The sequence below is a fragment of the Chaetodon auriga genome, chromosome 5 (assembly GCF_051107435.1).
Source record: "Chaetodon auriga isolate fChaAug3 chromosome 5, fChaAug3.hap1, whole genome shotgun sequence".
In the NCBI taxonomy this organism is placed as follows: Eukaryota; Metazoa; Chordata; class Actinopteri; order Chaetodontiformes; family Chaetodontidae; genus Chaetodon; species Chaetodon auriga.
The window spans coordinates 29,745,001-29,757,500 of NC_135078.1; the positions used below are offsets into that span (position 1 = coordinate 29,745,001).

The 12,500-nt window shown below is 42.7% G+C and overlaps 2 protein-coding genes and 1 pseudogene across 4 annotated transcripts in view; 1 reads left to right on the forward strand and 2 right to left on the reverse strand.

Moving 5' to 3' along the window:
- Positions 1 to 1,479, forward strand: part of LOC143320720 (regulator of G-protein signaling 3-like) — a 43,584-nt gene extending 42,105 nt beyond the window's left edge. Inside the window, exon 27 of the mRNA XM_076730582.1 lies at positions 34 to 1,479. Coding sequence (XP_076586697.1) covers positions 34 to 231 — 198 coding nt within the window. The 3' untranslated portion in view covers positions 232 to 1,479. The remainder of the gene's footprint in view (positions 1 to 33) is intronic.
- Positions 1,480 to 3,145: 1,666 nt separating this feature from the next.
- LOC143320851 (myosin light polypeptide 6 pseudogene) lies at positions 3,146 to 3,762 on the reverse strand (annotated as a pseudogene).
- Positions 3,763 to 4,970: 1,208 nt separating this feature from the next.
- The window catches only part of LOC143320850 (uncharacterized), a 9,350-nt gene continuing 1,820 nt past the window's right edge, over positions 4,971 to 12,500 (reverse strand). Inside the window, exons 2-8 of one of the 3 annotated variants that reach the window (XM_076730856.1) lie at positions 10,207 to 10,999; positions 9,308 to 9,469; positions 8,419 to 8,591; positions 8,187 to 8,300; positions 5,741 to 5,932; positions 5,307 to 5,388; positions 4,971 to 5,101 (exon numbers count right to left, since the gene is read on the reverse strand). In XM_076730856.1, the coding sequence (XP_076586971.1) occupies positions 5,019 to 5,101; positions 5,307 to 5,388; positions 5,741 to 5,932; positions 8,187 to 8,300; positions 8,419 to 8,591; positions 9,308 to 9,469; positions 10,207 to 10,999 (1,599 nt within the window). In that variant the 3' untranslated portion in view covers positions 4,971 to 5,018. Of the gene's footprint in view, positions 5,102 to 5,306; positions 5,389 to 5,447; positions 5,569 to 5,740; positions 5,933 to 8,186; positions 8,301 to 8,418; positions 8,592 to 9,307; positions 9,470 to 10,206; positions 11,000 to 12,500 lie in introns of those variants that run through there. The other 2 variants (XM_076730853.1, XM_076730854.1) reach the window with 2 other exon arrangements.

Consider the following 12,500-nt stretch of genomic DNA (forward strand, 5'->3'; position numbering starts at 1 on the left):
TGGTCATGTGACACCACTGCTCTCTGTCTCCAGGTGAACGTGGACTCAGCTGTCAGAGAATCGACCAATCAGAACCTGTGTCTTGGCGTTAACGCTGCCTCTTTCCAGTTGGCTCAGGATCAAATTTTTGGCCTGATGGAGACGGACAGTTTCCCACGCTTTCTCAGGTCCCGCCTCTATACTCAGCTTGCCAGTCAGGGCCCAACGATGGCCGTAGAGTCAGACAAATAGAACGGAATTGCATCTGCGCCTGTTGGCCAGTCGCGTTTGAGGAAGACTGGGTTAGGTAGAGGACAGACTGATGGTCAGCCAATCAGATCAGAGCCTCTGATTTGCTGGTCAGCAGCTCCAGTCATGTATTCCAAGAAGAGCTGACCAATTTAAAGAAGCTACCCAGCATTATGAGAAATGTAGTATCCGGTGTTTGAGGGCTACAAGTCAGGTTATTCCCCTCTGTTCATCAGTTTTTAAAACTGATTTTCATCCCATTGAGTCAAATGCTCTCAAAACTGCATCAGATTTTAGTCATATTTTAACTTGTCATTATTTCAGTGTAGGAGGCTTCATGTGGACTAAACATAAATCTGAATATTTAATCATCCAGTCTAGAGAAATGGCCTGTGACAGATCTTGGAACTTAAAAAGTGTTTGAAGTTGTCACTTGGTGAGTTTAATGTTTTAGCCATGCCAGCAGCATGGCTCTATAAATGCCAATGCTGGTCCACCTCTTTGGTCCAGAATGAAATATGTCAACATCAGCAAGTTGGACCATGCAAACAATCATGGTTTCCAGATGATGAATCCCACTGATTTCTCCTCTAGTGGATCCCATGTCTGGTTTTGAGTGAAATATCTAACTCTTGGATTGTGACGAAATTTGGTTCAAACAGTCATGCTCCCGTCAGGATGAATGACTTTTCATCAGGTCAACATTTCAGTGTGTCCAATACTTTGATTTATGGCCAAATACCTGCAGAACTAATGATATTCCCATCACCCTCAGCTGGACTTTGCGTTTACTGTAAATTAGCTAATGTTAGCTAATGTTAAACTGAGATAATGAACATGGTGAACAATATACCTGCCAAACATGCAAGCATGTTTATGTTAGCATTCAGCTTAAGTTCAACCTCACAGAGCTACTAGCATAGGCCATGAAAAAGAAGAGGCAGCAAACCAGCTTGTTTTTGCTCACATTCTAAATGTACGCATTAAAACTCGAGTAGAAGCAGCAGATGACCCAAAGATCTGATGTCTCAACATCAGGATTTTTGGAACAGAAATAACGGTAGTGTTTCATACAAATTGTTTTTAGTGCTACTTGTAACTGAAGTTAGTGAAGTATACTGTATGTGTATTATTACAGGAGTAAACTGTGGTTACTGTAAAAGATTGTCACAACATATAATTGAGGTTTGCCTGCTAACCTGTTCAATAAAGAGGCAATGTTAAATAAATGATAAATGACAATTCAGTGAGGAACTTGTTGGAATTCCTGCTGTTTCTTGGTCTTTGGTTTTGTTTGCTGCAGCCTTGGTGTGTTTTTGCCACTCATGTTTGACCAACAGTAAAACTGAAAACCAGCAGGTGGTATTATTTTACAGGTGAGAAACACCCATTATTTTGCTTCTTTCATGTCAGTAACTTTTGATTGAATGTATAATCAGACATTGCATTGACCAGACAGTTCAGACAATCCAAACATCTAACAACAGCAGGTCGTCGTACCCTTCTTAAGGTTTTCACAGTGCAGTATTTAGTTGGTGTGTAGTTAATTCATAATAATAATGATGAATAATTACTGACCACAACAGTAAATGTAGTGCAGGAGTAGAAAGTCTCCAACATAGAAACACTGATGTAAAGAACGAGAAGCCACAGAGTGGCTCTAAAATGTACTTAGTTGTTTCCCACTGGTTTGTCATATCAGTCTTTCATTCCACGGTGATATGACATCCCCTAACCATCAGGCACGAGAGGAGATCAGCATGGCACTGAGGGAGTGCTTTGACACCACTGGGAGGTGTTGTGCAGTCCACAAGGCCAGGGCGTTGACAGTTTAATGACCTGTATCGCAGACTACATTAACATCTGTGGAAAACACTATACCTACCGGGAACGTACAACATTTCCCAAACAACAAACCCTGAGTGTATACAAAGTTAATATCATTACCCGCCTCAATCACTTTATTCACTTTCTGTACTGAACAAGGGAAACCAGCAGAGATCTTAAAACGTCCATACCAGCGTTTAACATGCCGAACAAACACTCCTCCATATGCACACCAACACAGTAAGAACTATGAAACCCCAAATGAAGAGCACAGATTCAGAGTTCATCTCGAGCATTGAAGTGTCAAACCCACTGTTGAACTGTGGTGATATTATGACCCTCCCCCCAACAGACATGTAGGTCACCATAGAGACTCAGGTTGGGGTCATTGTGTGGTATGAAGAGAACTTCTCATCTCATCTAAAAGTAATTTAAAAAGAAAAACACACATTTGGCTTTAGTTAACTAAATATTACCAAATGAGAAAATGATCTGTACACATGTGCAGCTTATGCCTCCTCCTTGAGTCGTCCTATTAGGTTAGGGTTAGCCTCCATAAAGAAATGGGACAGTACGAGGTCCAGCCTAATGTCCTGTCCTGTTTAAACAGCACGTCTTTGGACAGTCCTCTGTACACCTCAGCCCCACCACAAGCCACAGACTCAGTCACACATTTGATTTAACCTCAGTAAAACCAAGTACATAATTAAACTGTTAACTTGTCTCCTGTTATTTTAATGATCCTCCCTTAAATGCAGAAGTAATGAGGAGAGAGAAGCAAACACAAAGTGTGATTCCAGCCTGCTGTTTGATGAATACACCTCATGAATTTGAGCCAGAACGTGGTGCATCTGCAGTAAATCTGACCCTGGATATAAATAATCACAAGCATATTGGATTGGTTCATCCTGCTTTTGCCTCCTCCTCTTTGACTTTCCAACCAGCTGTTAATAACCGTCACTTAGAAGGAAAAAACAAAAATACTGACAAGGACTGAAGATGCTTTATTCCAGAGACAGAGAAAGACAGAAACACTCTTTTAATACAGCAGAGACATGAGAGACAGACATAACCTCAGTCCATCACAGGAAGAAGAACCCTTCACTGTTTTCTAGCCGGCCAGGATGTGTTTAACAAACTCGGTGTAGTTGATGTGTCCGTTGGCGTCTTCCTGTCCCACCATCAGTCGATCCACCTCATCCTCCGTCATCTTCTCTCCCAGCGTGGAGAGGACGTGGCGGAGCTCCGCCCCCATCACTGTGCCATTGCCCTCCTTGTCGAACACCCTCAGGCCCTCCACGAAATCCTCAAAGGTGCCCTGCTCTTTTGACCGTGCCACGTGCTGCAGCATGGGCAGGAAGGTGTCAAAATCAAGCAGCTTGACATGCAGCTCCTCCGCCTTCGGCCTCCCCAGCAGCTTCAGCACCTCGTCGTTGGTGGGATTGTGGCCGAGCGCTCGCATGACATCTCCACACTGAGCGAAGGTGATCTTCATCTCACCTGTGGGCGTCTCATCGAACAACGTGAAGGCATCTCTGAACTCTTCAATCTGGTCGGGAGTGAACTCCACCACAATGCTCTTCAGGTCCACCTCGGGAACTTTGGGCTCCGGCTCTGCAGGTTTGGGAGTCGGAGGAGGCTCCTCCTTCTTTGCCTCGACTTTCTTCACCTCCGTCTTTTTAGGTTCCACTTTCTTTGGAGCCATGCTGCAGAGAGAACGGGCAGAGATGGAGGTGTCTGGGTTTTATAGCGGCTTTAGGTGGGACGAGTGAGGCAGAGAGAATGACAGAGAGGACAGAGAGAGAGAGCAGAGAGCAGCTGACCAAAGATGGAAGAAAACTGGAATAGAAACACAGATGATAAGAGAAAGAAGATAACAAGCTCCCAGAAGAAACTGAACCAGTCTGAACCAGAACCTCCTAGAGGCTCTGAGTCAGACCTGCACAAACTCGCAGGAAACTGCTTTCTTCAGGTTCACCCAGGTTTGACCTGAAGACGCTCAAAGAAAATAAATGTATTTTCTTCTTCTACTGTTGATGGAGCCTCAGAAGAGTCACTGGCAGCGACTGTTATCTTCACAACAGTCTATCAGTCACGCTGGTTCACAATACGTTTTCATCCTGTTCTAACACAGAGCAGGGTGTGTTTGATTCTTTCCATCGGCCTTTTTTCTAAGTCTGTCTGAATGTCTTTGTGTTTCCCTTCAGTCTATTTCAGTCTCCTGAGGTGTCATCAGATATGATGTCATTAACATTCCCTGCTGTGATAAGGACAGTGATTACCCAGAATGCTCTGTGTGTCCTCAGTCTTTAAATAGCAGTGCTGATAATGTCCTGCAGACAAAACTCTTAACAACTAATCCTTGAAGATTTTTCTCCAGCTTCAAGAAAAAGTCTTTTTCAAGAGAATAAAGCTCTAACATCACAACACTTTAACGCTCTTTTAATACAACTTGTACATGAAGTGTGATGATTAGAACTTACAGGTTTCAAGTTATTTTAGGTGAAATTAAATGATACAAAACATATTAATGATTATCTAATCCTCACATTTTAACTTCAGTCTTCATTTTTCCGAATCACTGGTGAGGACTTGATGTCCATGGTGACAGAGTTGTTGGATACATGTGAGTTTAGATGTGACATTACATTAACTGATTTGACATCTTTATTGAAAGCGACTTACAATAAGTTCATTCAACCATGTGGATACAACCTGCATCTAATGCATCAAATACTCTGAAGTGAAGTACAGTTTGGACCACAGCTGACAGAGCAGAGAAATGTCTGTTTAAGAGGTGAATACACAGAAAACACACTGTGAGGAGACAAACACATTCTGACCTCAGACATCATGTTTCACAGGTAATAAACAGTTAATGAACAGGTAGGCTACATGAACACAATGGACAACAACACACTGGACAATTATCCAATAAGAACACTGAATCGTCCACTCAGAGTTCACACTGATCCCTGATTGGTGCATGATACAGTTCTTGTTACTGATCTGGCCGCACTGCTGCATTCTGGGAAATCAGCAGGATCTAGAGATGGAAACAGATGAATCTATCAGTATTTGTCTTGTCTCTATGAATACTCAGTGATTATAGCAGACTGTGATTACACTCAGATTTGATGTTGCTGCACAAAGCATCTGACGAAACAGCAGCAAAAGTGTATAAAGGATACGTAAAGATGAACGAGTGCACACACATTCCTGTAACCAGCTAACAGCTAACCAATCCATACCTGAATCCTTTAGAAGCAGTTTCTCCCTGATGACTGAACTCAGATCAGCAAATACTGTCTCCTCATCTCTGTCTGCATCCACCTACACACACAGACACACGCACACAGACACACACACACACACACACACACACACACACACACACACACACACCTTGATAAAGGTGTGTTGGCGTAGTGACGTCTCACAGACTTATTTACTGCTGTAGCTGGTGAAGAGGCTGCTGGCCATCACTTCTCCTCTTGTCTCCTGTCAGTAAATCTGTGGAGGAGAAGTTTAAACTCTGACAGAGCAGCTTCAATAAAACTTGATGACGCTCAGCTAATCAGCTTTGAGAGCTTCCTCTGGTTTCAGCGTCCACTCAGGTCAGCTCTGTCAGGGCAGTTTATCATTGGTCATTGGTCAGCAAGGGTAGATGTCTCTGCAGGTGTACCTGGGTCAGCAGGTGTAGCTGTCTGTAATATCTGCTGATGGAGACAATGTCTCTCTGAAATGTCTCCAGGCGTCTCCGCAGGGCATGGCTGTTGTCTCCCAGGAGGCCGAGGTGAGTGGCTCGCCGCTGCAGACGACAGCGCAGCGTCTCATTGGAGCAAAGCAGCAGCATCACCAGATCAGGAGAGCCAATCTGAACACACAGACCACGAGGAAAGCAATGGGAACATTTCCACTGTGATTTTCTTCATGTCACTGCTGTGTTTTACCATCATGTTATTTTCTGCCCTACTGGTTTTTATTTAGTACTTCACTGGTCTCCCACTGGGACTTGTCTTATCATGGGCCAGATTGGAGAGGTGGCCTCCAAACTCTTACCACCCTGCTGTATCCTGTCCTGTGGTGGGTTCATCTCCAAATTTTTGTATGTATGTATTTGTATGTTTAAAGGGCTCCAGCTTGATTTGTGAGGATCCGCTAGATCTGTCTGTTCCTAGTGTTCTCTGTTTCCCTTTTCCCTAGTGTTATGTGTCTGTCTGTCCTTTTCCCTGTCTGTCTTAGCTGGGTGTTTCTCTGCACCCAGCTGGCCCCACCTCTCCGGCAACGCACCTGGAGCGCATGAGCCTGATTAGGGCTCAAGTATTTAAGGAAGACGCTGAGCTAGAGTGGTCGCTGGATTATCCTGATCTCTTCCATGAGTTATCTAAAACTGAGCCCTTGCTTACCAGCCACGTTCAGCCTTTGCCCAGCCTCAGCCTCCCAAGTGGGGAAATTGTTTGTTCCACTCATCGAGTGCGCCTTTTGTTTCTCTATCATCATCATCATCATCTCTATCGTTATTGTTAATAATTTTTTTTTTTTTTTTTTTTTTTTTTTTTTTCCTACTCTTGTCTCCTGCTCTGTACATTGAGTCCAGTAACTGCTAAATTTGGGCCAAGCCTAACATGATTGTAAAATGGACAGTTCCAGTTCTTGATTATGATGACTGAGCTGCATTCCAAGCCATTGTAAAATACTCTATAAACACACACCTGTGACCACATTACATCAGTATTACTCCACCAAACAAATTGTTTTAAAATGATTTTGCTGTGAATTTTGATGTAAGGGGTGGGCTTGGTGTGAATGAGTGGACAGAGACTGATAGAACAGGAATGAAAGGAAAGGAGACACACCGAAATTATTCTGAGAAACCTAAGAATGGGAAAAGTCTCAGTTCAGTCTTTGGAAAGCTGCATGTGAAGGCCAAACACATCACAGCATCAGGACAAGGCTTTTGCATTTCAAAGGCTCCTTCAGATGTGGCCGAGAAACGTAATCATCTTTCTGAATTTGGAGGATGGAACAGGGGATCCGTCATGGCCCAACCTGATGCAAGACTCATTGCACCCAGTGATGTTTGACAGAAAATGGCAGACTCTCCATATGTACCAGCAGCAGCGGTCGAGGACTCCACTTTTAGATCTAAGTATTGGATTTTGAATAGCTAAAGGTGCAAATGTTAAATATCCAAGGAGATTTAAAATCTCAGATTTTTGTTGAAATCATAGGCTAAGACATTACTGAAAGTCCAGTGCAAATGCTGGGATTGGTTAGCTGCGTAATCAGGCCCATTTTCTCCAACTGTCCTAATACAGCAAGAAAACTTATATCAATTGTGTTAATACAGCGATTCAAACTTTGGTAATTTGAAAAGGTGACACTGTAGGACAGACACAAAATCCCCCAGAAATTATTTTGGTATAAAAAAACCCCAAAGAGTTCATCTTTTTTTGTGACCTTTCCTAAATTTGCATTCCTGTGTTACACACACACACACACACACACACACATTCAACAACAACAAACCTAGTGTGTCCTGTGCCATAATGTAAATGCAACACAGGGGTGAACTGGAGAGCCTATGGGGTGAACTTCCTTGGTTCCATGTGGCCACAGATTTGTAAAGCAGCCAGCACCAATACAGCCCACACCAACTACTGCTTGTAATGCACCATGCAACAGTGACTGTGATGCTGGCCTAAGGGCAAGAGAAGCCATATTGGTAACAGGGCATAAATATGAATCATCACTGCAATCTCACCAGCACCCAAAATGCAATGAGAGAAAGATGCTAGAGCAGTATCCTTGTCCCTGGGACAGCACAGGTAAAAGGTACCTGTTCCAGCAAAGAGGAGAGTGCCAACATCATTTAACACTACTACAACATTTGCACAGTGATATCCAGATAAATGTTAATAATCCCATTATGTTTATCGACACCCCATGTTCTAAACTCACTGTAAACCATGGGCCTGTGTGGTGAATTGCTTTTATAGATTATCTGTGTGTAATTTATTAAAGAGCAGTCTTTTTTCTTGAGTTGTTTTGTGTTCCCACAGAGCCTGACTGTGACATACATGATACAAAGAAAAAGAGAAGCAATGAGCTCTTTGATTGGTCAGTACCTGTTCCTGAAAGCTGAGAGCCTGGTGGATGTCTCGAGGGAATCCATCCACAATGAATCCACTGACCTCTTGCTGACCAGAGAGCTGTTGTCTCAACTCTGAGATTGTCTCCTCCTGTAAAGACAGAGTTTGTTTAATCTGTTCATGCTAAATCTCAACGTTGTGTTCATGGTCCTCTCTTAAGGTGATGATCGGTGATGGTGCTTCAGGGTTGAGGTTTGGTGACTCTGACCTGTGGTCCCAGCTGTCCATGACCCATCATTTCTGAAATAATCCCCCACTTCCTGCTGGGAGAGGCGTGGCTTAGCAGCTGCTGCCTGAGCAACTCGTCCAATGAGACGATGCTGAAGCTGAAGCAACGAGCTAGCCTTGCTGCCTGACTTCCCTTCCCACTTCCTGGACCACCTGATGGGGTAAAAAGAATGTTCTGACATGACCATAAAAAGACACCAGAAACTCCCCCACACACACCGGAACATTGTACGTCACTGGAGCTGGACATGAGGTCAGAGTTCAGACACTGTTAAACCGTTTAACAGAGGGGCGATGCAAAAGGTTTTGTTCACACAATGGGTGAAGGTAATGCTTGAGAAGCACTGGATTCCAATTCTTACTGGTGCTGGTTCAGATCTCTTAACTTCAGCTTAAACTTTATTGTCGCTGTGTTGTGGCCAAGTACTCGAAACACAAACAAATGCGTAAAACATGATAACATTAACTGACATCAAGAAACCCAGGATGTGCTTAGCCATCACCAGCCACCAGTAATTAAATAAGGAATTGAATGTGAGTTTATTATCAATTATAGTACCCAGATATTTGGAACACTGAACCTGTTTGGGCTTCGGTTCTGCATTTCTTCAAAAGAAGATATATTTATGTGTGCTTCAGATATTAATTTGAGAACCTTATTTTTTGTATGTGCATTTGTTTTACATTTGTATACAATGATACATTTTTTTTTGTGCATTGAAAAGTATTTATGTGGAGAGAATCAGAGGGACTGCAGAGCCAGACTCCAGAATCAGAGGCATCAGCTTCAAATGTGTCTACCAGGACAGGAATTTATGCAGTCATCAGTGTTCTGTGTATTACTGGAGTTTTCTCTCAAGTTCTCTCACCAATGATGAAGACGATCAGGGGGCGTGGCCTCTGACGAGGGGGGATGCTGACTTCTTGCAGAAGTCCTGAAATTTCTGTCATGTCAGAGTCTGAGTCTATAGAGAGCTGAGACAGGACTGGAGATGGAGGAAGACCAGGAGGAGGAGCTGAGAGGAGGGACACTGCAAAGAGTTACATCATATCTTCAACTTGAGGTGCAATATATCAATCTTTCAATCACCTGTATTATTACTGCATTATTGCAATATCAATACTCCAGTCAGGAGTACTATCATCCAATGTGCAATATCAGTACCTGGTGAATCTCTAATTTCCAATGTGCAATATTGGTATTTCCTCTGTGCCATGGTGTAAACTTGAACACACTACATATTGTTACCACTCCCCTATTTTACATTTCCCCACACTAGGTTGCTAGTTTCTGTATTTCCCCTTGTTCAAATTGTTCATATTTTTCAATATTCCTTGTTTATATTGTTTATATTGCTTGTTTGCTATTTAATGTCTTTTTACTGATGCCCTCTATTTTTGCTTTCCATTTTGCTGCTGTAATTCTGGAAATTTCCCCACTGTGGGACTAATAAAGGAATATCTTATCTTATCTCATATCTCTGAGACTCTCATTTGAAGTATTTCTCTAAAAGTACGCTCACAAAGAACTCCTGAACTACCTGAACTCCAGGACAAATGAGACCTTGATGAACTGATCTCCCATGAAACTGAACACCTTAAGAACTGAACTCCTGGAGAACCGAAGTCCTGCTGAACTGATCTTAAACTGAATTCCTGCAGGTCTACACTCTATCTGAACTCCCACAGAACTGAAGTACCAGAGAACCGAACTCCTGTAGAACTGAACTCTTGAAAATCCATAACATTTTTCTTTGAAGTATCTCACCCTTTGTGCTGAATATCTTTGTGGTTCGTTCCTCCCTCACAGTGTGGACAGCTGGGGGGGTCACTGCAGGTCCAGGTGGAGCTGGTGCAGGGACTTTGGATTCAGCAAATGTTTTGGGCTTAATGGAGGAAAATTGGGGCTCAGAATGTGTTAGCTGAGCTACTGTGAATGCTGGGGACATTAGAGGTGTTGTCTGATCTTGTTGGGTTATGATGGCTTCTGTTCGGGGTGTAAGTGGTGACGTTTCGGCTATTTGGGGTATTGAGGTTGTTATTTGGGGTTTTATAGGGGTTATGGATGTTGTTTTGGGGGGTATTGATGGTGTCAGGTGAGGTATTGGGGATGTTATTTGGGATATTGGGGGTGCTGTTTGAGGTATGTGGAATTTGAGTGGAGGTACTGGTGGTGTTATAGTGGGTACAAGTGGTATTTTGGGAGATATTAATGGTATCAAGGGATGTGGAGCTGTTATTTGGGGTATTAGGGGTGTTGTAGAGGGTATAAGTGTTGTTCTGGGGGTTATTGATGGTGTTGTGGGGGGTATACATGACAGTGTTTGGGGTGTCTGGGGTTTTATTGGAGGTAGTGATTGGATTGGGAGTATAGATATTGGTCTGGGGGGTACAGATATTGTTGTGAGGGCCCCAGGGCTCAGCTGGTGTTTCTCCAGGAGGATGAAGGTGTCCCAGGCAACAGCCTCCGGACCCCCCAGCTGTTTGGTGGAGATCAGGCAGCTCTGCAGGAAGCTGATGGGGTCCTCAGGATGATGATACAGAAGACCTGTTAAGAGACTCTGGGACACAGATGAAAGTGTTCAGAATAATTGATTGGCATTAATTAATCAGTTATCTTGATGCCTCCTGATCGATCTCCAGAAACAGATCCAATTCATTCCTCCAATTTTTTCATTCATGATCATTTTCTAACTGTGTCTGTCTGTCTGTCTGTCTGTCTGTCTCACCTTGCCCTCTTCTGTCATGTTAAGTGCTGTTACCATGACAATCAGCTGTCTATCACGTCCTGTACTTAGCCTCTTGTATTTTGAGTGTTGCTGAGCTCATTTCAGATGGTTTCTGCCTGTCATGGAGGTGATTCTAACATCTGTAAGTGGGTCATTTTTCCCTCAGTCATGACTCCAGACACAATCAATGGAAGATTTTCTGCTACTTTGGTAACCAGTACAGCATAATCTTGCTGTCATTGAGCTTGTCACCATGATCTGTTTCGTTCCAGACACCCATTCTGTGATGGCCATCAAAACACATGCCATCAAACTTCACCTCAGTGGCATAACTTCTTCTCCTAACCTGACCTGGCCTTTGTCCATCCAACTTCTCAGAGGACATGTACACCAGTGACTACAGACACAATCAGCTCCTCTGGAATTTTTCCTTCTGTTACATTTTATCAGCTCACTATGAAATTTGATTTTTGTTTAAAAACGGAGAAAGTAAAAATTGTTGATGTTACTCTAGTAGATGCTACCATGCTAAAATCAACATATAGGCCCATCTGAGAACCAATATGACAAAAGAAACAATTAAAGCTTTCAGAAGACCTCGTAAAAGCTCATCAGATGTGCTGCTGTAATGTCAGCCAGAGGTATTGACTGCTATTCACTTTACAGACCCATTTATTTAGCCTATGTCTACATTTACATTCAGTCAAACTGTTCATTAACAGTTTGCTGAATTAGCAGTTAGCAGCTGTACTTGTGTTTTCAGTCGATATGTTTGTCTTCTTAACAGTTTCTTCCAGCAGCTGCAGAACAACATGATATTTGATTGATTGATTGTTTGTCACCTAATGAATGTCAGTCCAGTATCCTCTCTCTTTTAGCTCTGTTTTTGCTCTTCATCTTCTGAGGGAAATATTTGGCTCTTTAGCTGCTAAATGCTCCACTATGTTCACCAGCTGGTTGAATATTTTCTCTCTTTATCTGGTGGTGGGAAATAACAATATAACCAGAAATCGGTGAGGACAATGGAAACAGTTATTTTAATTAAACCTAGTTTTAGGTTTGATTTCATGGGTAACTATTTTCTATGACAAAAAAAATAATAATAATAAATAAAAAAAATAAATAAATAAAATTCTACCAATTTTAAACATCTTTTTCACGTTACTGGTTGGACCACAACAGCAGTGCCACCCCATGACTCACTGGTCAGTGTTACAGCTTCCCCATTGGCCGTTCAAAATTAATCACCATCAACAGTTTCTTGTTTTGTCCTCAGGGAACCCAGCTGGGATGAAAACTCATTTCCTGTATCTGTGAATATGTGTTCATGCCA